Below are 13,407 nucleotides of genomic sequence, written 5' to 3' on the forward strand. Positions count from 1 at the left end.
TACTTATGCTTCTTTAAATTTTATTTTGTGTGGTCCAAATTTTTAACTCATTTTTGTCTAATGTTTACTCCTCTGTAGAATACCTAGATATGTTCATTTATACTGATTTACTCATACTGTTGTTTATACATTAAGTATATTATTTATTACTGAAAGTGTTATTCTATGGAAACAATAAGAGGTAACACCTCAAGTGTTGCTTTGAATTATATTTCATAGCATAGTTTAATAACTTCATGAATACATGTTCAAAGCACATGATAGCTGGCATACAGACATGAGGCATTCTCTATTGCATGCTACTTTTTTCAGGCTAAAAGTCCTGTAAATATGCTCATGAGAAATAAAAATATATTTATGTATACATATATAAATCATATGATTATATGTGTTAGATTTTCTATCAAGTGTAGAATGGCTTCACTTAAACCATTTTTTTGCCCATTTCTGAAATATTTTAAAGTAGTAAGGCTATCACAGTTATCTGTTCATTTGTGTCTGTGTTTGAATTTATTTTAAAGATTGTTGTAGCATATCCCTAAAAGGGGTGGCTGGATGTCTAATGGAGAATCATTCCATCACTGGCAGCCTCAGTAAATTATTATCATAAGATAACTCTGATTCAGAATAGGTTATTTTTCTCCTGGTGGACTTGACATAATGAAAAATCCTCTGAATCAATGCAAGCAATCATGAGAAGAAATGCAGCTTTGGTTTATATATCTGTGCTGCTGTAGAACAAACTGAGGATCTTCCTGCATTCAGGGTCATCCTAGAGATGTTTCCCTTCCAGATGCATGGGATATACAGAAACTACCTTTGTGACAGCATGTCAAGACAGTAGGTATTCGCTTATTGTTTCTGCCAAGCCCTAATTTCTGTTCATGACTTCTTTTCATATTTGTTTTTATAGGCTTTGTAGATTACATGATATTATGTAGCAATGGACTTTTTGGTGCCCTGAAGCTATCCTGAAGTTTGGCATTCTGGAGGAGATAAAAATCAGTATTTTTGCAGTAAAATTACATACAAAATTGAAGTGGTTTAGACATGAACCAATTTTTTTCCTTTCCTGTTTTTCTGCTGTTGCTGACATTATGTAACTGGTGGCTTTTAGGCTGTCACTAGGAGAAGTTTACAGTTTGAGGAGCTTAGAGTGAATTATAAATATGACTCAACAGCATTAATATCGTTGAAAAGAAAAGCTGCTGCCATATTTTGAAAATGCACTTCAAGGATATGAAGTAATCTTTTTACCCCGTAAAAAAGCAGTGATGGAAGCAGTCCTTGATGTCTGATGGCCAGTTCCTAAATACATTTTACGTTTTCCTACAGGGCACATCCCTTCCTTTGGGTTTACTCTCTTTTGACCATGCTTATTTAATGCAAAATCTGAAGAAAAATGCTCCCTACTCCTCTTTTCACAATATGTTGTCATGAAAAGCTTGCTTTCTCCTCCCTCCCTGCCCCTTATTAAAGGCTTATCAGTTTCTCCTGATAGCTTTAGGGAGGAGACTGGAGGCAGTGTGGAAACTTTTTGCTGGGAATGTGGACAAGCATTACCTTGGGATAGGACATCCCTCCATGCATATGGATCACAACAGGACGCTCCATCACTGCCCTCTCATCTTTAGCCCACAGAGCTCTCATTTTGATGCTCACTGATAGCAGCACCCAAGTCACATCCGTGAACCTGTCAGCGTTATCAGAGCATCCCAAGGTAGCACTGAGTCTGCAGGGACAAGAACCAGCTGGACACTTCGGGAGGAATGCCACCCTGAGTGACAGCAAATTTAGAAAACATCTCATCAAAGGAAAGTTGGATAAAACTGTGATTATTCAGTCTAGACAAACCTCAAAACTTTTACAAATAATTGATCTAGAGTGAATGCAGTAAAAAAGTAAGGGACTTAAACTGTAGCACAACTTTACATTTAATCCTAGGAAAACCAAGTTGTCTAGTATTCTTCTTGGAAATATGTCAAATATTTTCCTTCTCTTCATGAAAGAATTATTTGCAAATCAAGAGAGCATACTGCACAATTTCTGTATTCTTGGTGTTTTCAGGAGTAACTTTCAGGCAAATTTCTTTTCAATTCAGAGACACCCCAAATGACTTATATTTATGGATTTAACTTCAGTTAGAATGATCAACTTTGACATCCTTCAAGTGTGAAGAAATAGGAATCACACATTGGAAATTGTATTGTGTTGTACACCGAATACAGTCAGGCTGAATTACTTTGCAGCTCTGAACTACAGATGAACACAGCTGCAAAACTCTCTGTTTTCATGCAAATTAGATGTTGCTATAGGCTACCGATCCCTCAAGTTGCCATCACAACCTTTCTCAGCTTGGGGAAGTTTGGATACTCAGCAAGTAATTAGTACCAGTAATCCCCTGTGTAAGGTATCTGTCAAATTCACTGCATAGCTACTTCTTCTAGCTGTTGTCTTGTAGAAAACAGTGCGCTGTACTGCTTAAAAATAATCAGGAAATGTCTTTCCTTTGAAGTACGCTTAAATTTATTTATTTTTATAATATGCATCAAAAGGAAGAAAAAAATGAGGATCTGCAATCTAAAAAAAGCCAGGCAGCAAAACAAGAATTCACTGCATGCAGTTATTATAAAATGAACTCATCTAAATGCAACAGTTTACAGCTGCTCAGCAAAAGCAATTCCACCCTCCCCTCAATGTTAACCAAACAAATTTACCTTTGAAAGACCAATAGTGCTTTGAGAAGAGTGTGAGGAGACTTTAATACTTTTAGAGCTTTTAAAATATAGGAAAAAAAACTTGAAAGAGCAGATAAATACAGTGAAATGAAAATTAAAGACAGCCATTTAGACAAAAGCTCCTACACAGGTGGAGAAATATATTTTCAAATGCTATCGGTCAGATTTTTGGCAGGAGAGTGATTAGATGTGGGCAGAACAGCAGCTTCCATCATCATCATTATGTGGCCTGCCTACAAACAGGTTTTTGCATAACAAAAGAAAGACCAGTCTACAGCCTAGTAAATGCACTCATTAACTGTAATAGCGTTAGCTATAGCTTGAAAGGGACTTCGGCGAAAAAGAAATCAGCTCAACTGATTCCAAGACCCTGCTGCATTTTCAATGTAGAAAATAAGTAGAACTGTTTGCAAAAGGGAGTCTATTTTTGTCGTACACGTGTCTCTTAGTATTTTGTCTAATCTTAGAAACAGAGGTTTAGAATATGTGCTAAATTTTCCATGCAGTTTTCACAGGAATCATAAAGCTACATTTGCCAGCTCACTGGTACCGACTCACGACATTTCATTGATCATTGTTTGTCCAGAGCCAACAACTGAAAACTTTCTTTCAGTGTAGTGAATCACTTAATGGACCAAATTAGTAGACAACTCTGTAGCTTTCTATGCTCTATAACACTGGGGTAAAAAGGGCATCAGGTAACAAGGGGAGGAGCTGCTGCAGAAACATCTCCCAGCTGGTGTTCTGGATGTCCACTAGATTGCAGTTGTAGGTGGTTTAGCATTAGACCTCTCCCTGCTACATTCTTCCACCCAGGACTGGCAGCAGCCTAGAGCAGGCAACTCCACCATCCTAATTAGTTGTTTTGTTATTTCCCAAAAAATCTTTATATCTTGATAGTATATTCTTAATAATACTGGATAGATCTTGATAGTATATACCTGATATCTTGATAGTTTATCAGTGATAATATTTTTTTTAAGTGAGAAATAAACATTCAATTTGTATTTCCACCTCACTGTTGCCTAATTTATTAGTACAATAAAATGAAAATTAGTAGATTGTCAAACATCCAGAAAATAGTGACTGAAAAAGGCTGCAGTAGTTTTAGGGACTGTCAATTTGCACAGTGTACCTGTTTGTTCTGCCCCTTTTGTAGTATCCAACATATGCTCTTGCTAAATTTTGAGGCAGTCTATGGTTAATGGTCTTCAAATCACAGACTGTGTATTGTTTTCTACACATTTGATTCTCAGAACAGTAAAGTTCCAACTCTGTCAGGATACTGCATGGACTGAAACAAAATCATAACAGGCATTGGCATTGTTCAGGAATACTTAAATCTGAAGCTGTGCTTGAAGGATACTGTGGTACTGAATGGAAAACTAATCAATTGTAGTATTTATTTAATCCCTTTTTCAGCACAGCATTTTCTTCTTTGAAACTTTTTTAGTCCAACTGTCCCTAAAAAGTGGCAGAATTTCCCTACTTCCTTAGAAGGCTTCTCAAGAATCTGAAAATATTCACTGAAACCAATATTATAAACTCTATAGCTGAGATTTAAGAAATGTCTGAAACAGTATAAAAACTCATAATATTTAAAAATAAGATCCATGTCTATTTAGTGTGTAAGCATGTCAGTTTGTGCAAATCATTTTGCAGTTGTTCAAACATGATATCTTATTGTAGACTTATTGGTTTTGTAGTTTCATTTCCCATGACAAAGGTGATTTGGACTATGGAAGTAACAAGTCTTAAATATAGGGTCAATATTAAAGAACTAATGCTATGGATATTCAAAGCTGAGCAAGTGGCCTTAAACTGCCAAACCTGTGTTTACTTCAGACTGTCAACCAAAATATCTAAATTAGGGAACATAGAATTTCTTTTCTGTTTTGAAACCTCAAAGGATTATCTTAATTATACTGAGATAGTGTTACCTGGGGATTAGATGTAAAAACCTTCCTTTCACCCAACAAAAGAGAGATAAAGCAGTTTCATTTCCATTTAGAGTAATTTTGACCCAATACACACTCCTGCCTACCCTGACTGCATCACGTGAATTAACTGTGTGTATAGTCTAACACATGATTTATCCTAAATAAATTTCTCTTACTTGTTGCTTCTCATAGCAACTACAGAGAGAGAAAAAATACAAAAATATGAATTGTGTAAAAATAAGTAAGGTAAAATATTGTGAGAAGCTGGGGAATCTGTGAAGGAAGGGTATTATTTTAACTTTCTTTGTATTTTTGCTCACATCTGCTGGGTTTTATGGAATCATCATTCCCAGATGTGTCAAATCTCAACATAAACTAATGCACAGTGGATGTCAAGAAGTCAGGTAGCCTACTGTCATCCCTCCACCAAGGCAGGGACATTTATATTAGATGGATGCTTGTCTGTCTTGCTCTCTGACACCCCTACGACTCTCCAAGCTATTCTAGTTGCTCATTCTCTCTACTGTGAGGAAACTTACCTGGCGTCTAAGATGAGTCTTTCTCTTTTCAGTTCAAGTCCTGAATGCTTATGTCAATATGATAAACAATTTGTGATCTTTTTGCTGATGATTTTGATGGACCTGAAGATCTCTCCCCTAGTATTGTGTTTGGTTCTTTAGGCTATAAATCTTCAGCTAATTAAATCCAGCCTGTTTTCTAGATCATCTTCTCACTTTTTGGTTCACCCTTTTTCTCTGTCATTAACCACCAGCTTTTTTATGTATTCATTCTACCCTGTGTACCTACTCACTTTCACCAGCTTTTGGATAGTAGTTTAGCATTTGCTTTGCCACTTTGTCCATCAGAGGCTTTGTTATCTCTACATCATTTTCCGTACAATACACACTTTGAGTAGGTTTTATACAATATTCCTAAATGCTTTTTGCTCAAGTAGCAAAGCTGACATACTTATTTGAATGAGAAGCAGCTCTGTTGAAATAAGAAGCTCTCCTGCAGAAAAGTTGAGAAGGAGGGTTATGTAATATGAAGTTGTCATTTCCATCTTTTTTAATAATTTAAAGGTATAAAATGCTATCTCTGTTGCAAATCTTCTTAGAGGGGATAGCTAATCATAAAGTAATAATGTAAATTTTACAGCACCCTGCTGGATTAGATCTACAAAACTGTTCCTTTGAAAAGATAAAGAAATTAATTACAAGAAAACAGGCTTTTTCTAGGTTTCTCTGAGACAACTCATAAAGATGGAATACTGACATCATGGTTTTAATTCTTTTAAATACTACCCGGTTTAAAACAAATCCCACACTATAAAACCTATCATTTCCTGCATTCAAAAACTTGTCAGGTTTTATGAGGGTGGATAAAACTGCTTAAAAACTTGCCAAAGATTAAGATGAATCTTTTAAAGGAAAGGTTAAATCAGTCATAAATTTAAAACACCTTCTGTGGCTTTTATCACAAAACAACCCAGAACAGGTTTTAACTCTGTCCAGTAAATACTCCTGGATGTGGGGGATGTTTGTCTTACTGAGCCTCTTGAGTGCTGTTGGGAACATCACCACCTGTGTTCATCCCTAAGCTGGAAGGTAAATTTTCCAAGTGCTGCATTCAAGCTGAGCAGCAATGATCATCTTTCTCTTTTTGTGAATACATATTTTACTCTTCTGTGCTGAGCAAATCAGTGCATTGGAAATCTGAATCATGTTTAATGGTTCTTTCATTTTGATTCCAGACACTGGAATGTTACTTTTCCCCTTGGTGAAGCTGCTATTTACTGACATTGCAGCTGTTCTAAGAAGATGTAGTCAAGAGTCCAGGCTTTGCTGAAACAGTGTCTTGTGCAGGAGTCAGTCTCCGAGGGCTTTTGCTCTGTGTGAGGACAGCTGAGTGCACAGCATAGGGAATGTGCTGGGGACCAAGTGTCTGCAGCACGATTCCTGCATGCTCTGCAGTACAGGAGAAAAGTTTAACACAGGAAGTGAATGATCAAAATAGAACAACAGATCCACACACAGAAAGGTCACCTACATCACTTATAGTATGACTAACTTACAGAAGAGCTAGCTGTAAACAAATCATGAAGTTTTAAAATAAGACCAGTTGAGCTTATTTTTTATCCTTCAATTACTCAACTTTCAGGATTTAATGGTGCTCTCTATAGTCAACATCAGTGACTTTTTAGAGGGGGGAAAAGTGCAATCTGAGATTCTTCTACAAGACTCTAACTGTAAGACCTGGGGCTTTTGAAAAACTGAAATATCATGTTCATGACAAAACAGAGGAAATCTGCAATGGTCTGATGAGATATGTACATTTTTAGTGCTGAGTGAAACTGCATAAATGCCAGTACTTCCAAGAAAATCCATTGTGAAAGTGGGGAGAGAGAAATTACCCTGAGAAGTTTGTGACATTTTGTTTGAATGGGGTTTTCATTTACTTCTCTCTCCTTGTGGTTAGAGTGTTGCAAGCTGAAAGGTTAACAGAAGGGGATTAAAATTCTGTGTGCAGTACAGTATCACACAACTCCATAAAGCTCCAGCCACAAGCAACCAAGAAATAGGAGCAACACCTGGGTCTGCATAATGCTCTGCCCAGCTTCATTAGTCATGTCTGCAGAGAGCCTTTATTGCTTCAGATACAGTGCCATGTTGTCTCAGTGCTTCTGCTTGAGCAGTGCCAGCCCTTTCAAGACTTGCTTTGGGCTCTTTGTGCCGTGCTCCATCAAGAAGTATGGACATGGCCTGCAACACAGTCCTGCCCTTTGCACAGTAAGAGGTCCTGTCCTCAAAGTCACATCCTCTCAGGTAAGAGTAGTGTAAACCCAGTGTCAGGGAAATGCTGAATCCAAGGTTTTCACCCCAGAGCTCAGTGAGGTTAAGTGATGCAGAGATGCATTTATACGCAGCATATTTCAGGATATGTGATTTTTAATGTTGTTTCAATTACCTGACGTGGAGGATGTGGAATAGTCATTTAAATAGAAGGTGCTGATATCAAGCAAATAGAAGTAAAACACTGAATTATTCCTCGAGAAGAATTACAGGTGCTTTACAATACGCTGCTCAGAATCACAACTGCTAGTGTGTTTGCTCTTAGACTCTAAATTTCAGTGTTAAGGAAGCTCTTTTCTTATTCCTTTGAATGGTTAATGTTTTGCTTTTTCCATTACCCCTGTAGTGATGGCTGGGCAGACAGGTATGATGTGACAGAAGGGTACCAGAATGAAGCTGTTGGTGGGATAACGATCAAGCTCCAGTCTCCAGACGTGAAATGGTTTGATGATTACTACCTACAGCTTCGGCCAGAAACCAATCATCGAAATCCATGGTTTCAGGAATTTTGGCAGCACAGGTTCCAGTGCCGGTTGGAAGGGTTTCCTCAAGAGAACCCTAAATACAACAAGACTTGCACAAGTAAGTGAATTTATTACTTCTGCTATGTGAAACAATGTGAATGAAGGTCTGGTCTGATGCAGCATGGTCTGGTGAAATAGTGAAGTGGGCTGGAAGAAAAAGAAGCTGTAATTGCAATGTTTGCTCTTTTCAAAATGATGAAAAGCACAATTTTAAAAGTATTCAGATTTCTAAAGAAACAGATAGTGCTTCAGTACCCAACTGCTCTATATACTTGAAAAACTCCACCTCCATAGGCATGTAAACACTTTCAAAAATGCTGCAAAACACAAAATGTGCCTTTTCAGAAGCAGAGCTAGACATAGTGCTTTGGCTCACAAGAGCAACGAGAGAGCTAAAAGTTATCTGAATCCCTTATGGCAGTGATGATTTGTGAACTTCAGGTAAAACACTAGGTGATTTGAAAGATGTCATTAGGTTTTCTTTCAGCCATGGATCATTTCAGGATGTGCCATTTTGAGCTGATCTATTTCATTCAATTGTACTAATTTTATCAGAAACACCGACATCATTTTGTCATTTCTGCTCTACAGATAGATGTGGTACATTTTTCTGGGGTTTTGTTGGGGTTTTATTTATTATTTATTACTTCTGTTAATTGGTCTTTATTTCATGAAATGCCAAGCAATGCTAATGTTGTCTAATGTACTAATTAGTCTGCATGCTCTGTAGGCTCAGTCTTTCCCTTCTTTTGAGTGAGAAGTCCCTGAGTTTGTAGTCTCACTGGAATTAGCCTTTCCCCAGTTCTTTTGGTGTGCAAGATGCAGACTGTGATGTGAGGCAGGAGGCTGTGAACTGGCACCCATCCCTCGCATTCTAGAGGGCATGGGGACCCGTGGCGCCAGTCAAATGACAAGAGACACAGCAGGAACCAACAGCTCAGCGCCTCAGCAAGAAGACCCAGACTATCTGGAAGGAGTCCTTTGTTCAGGGTCCTTCCTTTGGGGCTAGGAGGATTGTTTCACAAGCCCCTTCTCATTGTCTGAAACTCTCTGGGCAAATTTTTCACTATTTCTGACCCTTGAGATATCACTAATACCATGGGTATGCTGTTAGTGTTGGGGGTAAGGTGGTGCTGTGCTGGGCCTTAGTCCAACCACAGCTCTAAACCCCTCCTAAAAGTATCAATATCTTCCACTCACACATGAGACCAAGAAATGTCTCAAAGATCAGAGTCTTGGATTTACACAACACAAACCCCTACGTAAATCCCACTTAATGATCATAAGTCTTTCTTTTGATTTGGACAAGGTTGCAGGGGAAGTCGGTGTCTGAGATGTAAATTGAATCTAGAAATCCCAAAATCTCAGCATACACCTTCAGCATCCATCTGACTTTTCTCATTATTTTTGTGCTGTTACCCTCCCAACACAGTCTGAGACAGGTTTTATTTGCACTATTGACAGGTACTGCATATTGAGGAGCAAACTTCATTGATTTCCCCATGATAATGTACACCTGTTTCCTGAGTTGTCAGTGCAGTGGGCATAGCTGGATGTAGGCTAATGGTTTCCATCAGTGTGCCATGTGAAAAACCTATCAATTTGATTTTTCTTGGTTTCTTTTTTAACTTACCTTTTACCAACAATGTGAGAATTTAATTTATGTTTTGTATGAAAGATTGGTAACTATGAAATGTAAGTACCTAGAGAGTCTTTTATGGTGCCTAAAATAAAATTCACCAGCACAGAAAAATTATCATGGAGGTGCAGGGAGATGTTATTTCATACATGAAGTCACCCAGTCATGGATATAAGATAACTTAATTGTAAAGCTTGACTAATTTGGCATGAACAGCACTCATGGCTGGAAGCTTTCTCACAAAGAACCGCACCTCAAATAGGTTCCTAAAAGCTGGGAATGTCAGAGACACAAAAAAGAAAGTGCAAAAATCCAAATCTGCTGATTTTCAAATCATGAATAGAGAAAAAGACTATTTTCCAAATAGATTGCTCCAATTTCCTTTTCTTCAGTTTTATTGTAATATTCAATGCTGGACCATGATGGCTATAGTAAAAGAATAAAAACCAGATTATAATAGCTTTAATTCTTTATTGTTGCTGTAGGGCAAAAAATGTTAATTCAGTTGTGTAATTTCCCAGGTTAACAACATTATGCTCGGCAGTCAGTTAAAACTGTCCATTTAGTCAGGGTTTTCACATAGGAAGTTGTTATTCATCATATTACTTGGGTTTATAGTTTTGATTTTTTTCTAGACCATCAGTCAAAATTTATATAAAGAAAATTCAAAGTTTGGCCTGAAAGATGACATGCAGATTTACTTAATGACATATTTTGTGCCATAAGTTCTAAGACACCTATGCTGGTTTTCCCACAGTAGCTCCAAAACTAGACAAAGGTGTAGGATAAAGTGAAGAAACTCAAAGTTACTCAACTCCGTGGATTAACCAGCAAGAAAGACATAAATATATTCACTAAGATTTGCAAGAGTGAGAAATTTTGATGGTGTGAGTTTAAGATCAAAATCAACATGAATACTTGAGATTGGCATGGTAGTTGTTATTTCTGCCTCATTTCCTATCACCCATATGAACTTGAAAGTTATATCTTTTCAATTCCTATATTTCTACGTGTTTATATCAAGTACTCAAAGTTGTGAATCCTAAATTCCCTCAGTTCAGACAACTGTAAAAGTAATACTTGCCCTTGATGGTCACAAGCATTTCACAGACTGTCCTAAGAGTTTTTGCATGATGATGAACTAGTTTTGGTTCTGATTTCACATGGTAAGAAAATTATTTCACAGGTCTACATCTTTTAGTTTATCTAAATAAATGCATGGTTGTCTCCAGAAGCTGCATTAAAAAAAAAAAAAAAGAAAAACAAAACCCAAAACGCTCAAAAAAAATCAAGCTAAAGGTGTTTCTCAGGATTGCAATTAATGAGATTAAGTTTATTGAGAAATGCTGGAGAGAAATCAAAACCTATTTTTTACATCAAAAGTCAAGCAATTCTTTACTTCTTGTAATAATGATAAAAAGATAAACATGGAACTGATTGATATTAGTAGAGGAGGTCATTATTAAATGAATGTGTCTTAATAAAAAAAAAATAACCATTATATTAGTGGGAAACAAAATGAATTGTTCTCTGTAATCCAGTTGTGTTATCCCGAAAACATAAAGAATGGTAAGCAGTATAATCAAGTTTATTCAGTAAGAAGATAAGCACAGGAAGATATGGCTGAAATCTAAGTAATAACTGGCTTCACCTATGCACCAGCTACGAATTTAGTTGTTAAAATCTCTGCATTTGCTTTGATGAAGCCTGCCTAGTAGAATACTAGGCTAAGTTTAACTCTGTGACAGAAAATACTAGAAGTCATAAATCATTGAAATCATCTCCAGTGACTTATGAGTGTTTCTCTCACCTTCTAACATAAGCTATTCATAGACAGGTTCAGGGCAGGTATTATTATTAAGGAATACATGATTTAGTAAGATATGCATAATAAAATTATGAAATCAGCTGAACAAAGAGAATCCAAAAAACAATAAAAAAAAAAGTTTTTCTCTATTCATTTCTATTAAGCACTAAAAAGTTTCCATCCATTCACGTACACTTAGTTCCCACTGAGATGAAAATTTCAGCATCTAGCTCATTTTTCATTTGCAGATTAGAACATACTTGCTTAATCCAAATGGGTGTCACTGCTGTCATTGCTAAGAACATTGATTTTCTGCCCAGCTGGAGCACTACAGAAAGTGAGAAGTTCATAGACTTATCTGACTTGATTTTCAGTGTAATCAGTTCCATGCCACAGGAGATCTGCTACAAGCCACCTCTAAAGAACAAGAGTCAGAACAAAGAACTTAAAATGCATGTGTAAAAGGAGACATATAATGGCCTCCAAACACTAGGAATTTTACAAGATTTGGATTTGGTTTCACCTCTAGCACCAGTCAGAGATTTTTTTAATATCTACGACCATAGTTCAGTGAAGTTCATAAATAGGTCTGCAAGCTGATCCAGATGAATAACTCCACTCAACGACCACCTTCAGGTCTCAAAAGGCTAATCCAATCCTTTGGTATTGATTGCCTTTAGACCTTTGAAGACTAGACATTTTTGTGCATGCTTTCTTTCAGACAGAGTTCCCACCTCTAATTCCTAGTACTTTTTTATACTGGTGAGGGTGTTTTAAAAATCCATCTTAACACCAAGCAGAAGCAAAACCCAACATTAGCTAATTATGTGGTGAAGCTCTGACTCAATGGACAGTGGTGGAAAAAGATAAATCCTCAAAGTCACCAGAAGCAGAAGCATATTTATTGCATTTACCAGTCTGTTAAATTATTTATTTTGCCTGCACTGTTAAGTGATATTATTTTTCCCATGCTGTGAAAAAGCCAGAGGCAGGAATGGAGCAACATTTTTTATGGAGATACTCAAATACAGAGCAATACCAGAATACACATCCCAAGCATCTGTGATCTAAGTGATAGACAATAAAAGTAAATAAATAGAAGCTGATGCTGCTGAAGCAGTGCAGTATCTTACTTTGATCGGCAAAGGTTACAGACTTAAGGAAAAAATAGCAGTTTCATGTAAAGGAAGAGTGGGAACAAGAATCTGGAGGGAGGTGATAGGTCACTTGTGCAGGTACTTACAGCAGGGTCCTGACATTAAATACTGTGGTTCAAATAAGTGAAGTAGAAAACAAAGGGAAATTATGGAGGCTGGGTCATCACAGACAAAGGTCAGCCACAAACAAGACATAGAGGGCACTGAAAGTGAGGAAAGCAGCTTATATATGACATGGCTGGGAGCAAGGACCCAGTTATAGGGTTTGTGGGGAAGAAGAACACACAGTTATGTACAGGTCTCCTGGTTAGAGCTCCCATGAAGAGGAGATTTGCAGCAGCATTCTGAATGCATCTTAGCAGGATGCAAAAAATCCCAAATTCCATTAATGATTTAACCATGTGGATTCTCTGAGATAAAAGTGCTTTTTCCGAGGGTGTAAAAACTCTCATTGAAGAAGGATGACCAACGCACCTCCAAGCAGTTTAGAAAAACATTAAGAATGAACAAGTTTATTTGCAGAAAGGGAGACTTGGGAAATTTGGGATAAATACAAGAAAAGTTTTGCAGCTTAAGGTACAAATGTGCACACAAAATGAAAGTGCAAAAAAAACCTACCTGTTTGCTGAATCTCATCCAGTTCCAGCTGTTTTTAATGAGTACACAGGACACACAGAAAGTCCCACGGTTTCAGACAAGCAGAAATTTGGTTTAACAAATGGCCCTTTTGGGTTTCCAGATAGAATGAAG

General features: G+C 37.2%; 1 protein-coding gene across 3 annotated transcripts in view; it reads left to right on the plus strand.

Annotated features, from left to right (window-relative positions):
• Positions 1-13,407, plus strand: part of GRM5 (glutamate metabotropic receptor 5) — a 231,837-nt gene that overhangs the window by 167,633 nt on the left and 50,797 nt on the right. For all 3 annotated transcript variants that reach the window (XM_069030937.1, XM_069030949.1, XM_069030958.1), the window contains exon 3: positions 7,877-8,112. In XM_069030937.1, the coding sequence (XP_068887038.1) occupies positions 7,877-8,112 (236 nt within the window). The remainder of the gene's footprint in view (positions 1-7,876; positions 8,113-13,407) is intronic.

Source organism: Aphelocoma coerulescens, chromosome 1, assembly GCF_041296385.1.
Source record: "Aphelocoma coerulescens isolate FSJ_1873_10779 chromosome 1, UR_Acoe_1.0, whole genome shotgun sequence".
Taxonomy (NCBI): domain Eukaryota; kingdom Metazoa; phylum Chordata; class Aves; order Passeriformes; family Corvidae; genus Aphelocoma; species Aphelocoma coerulescens.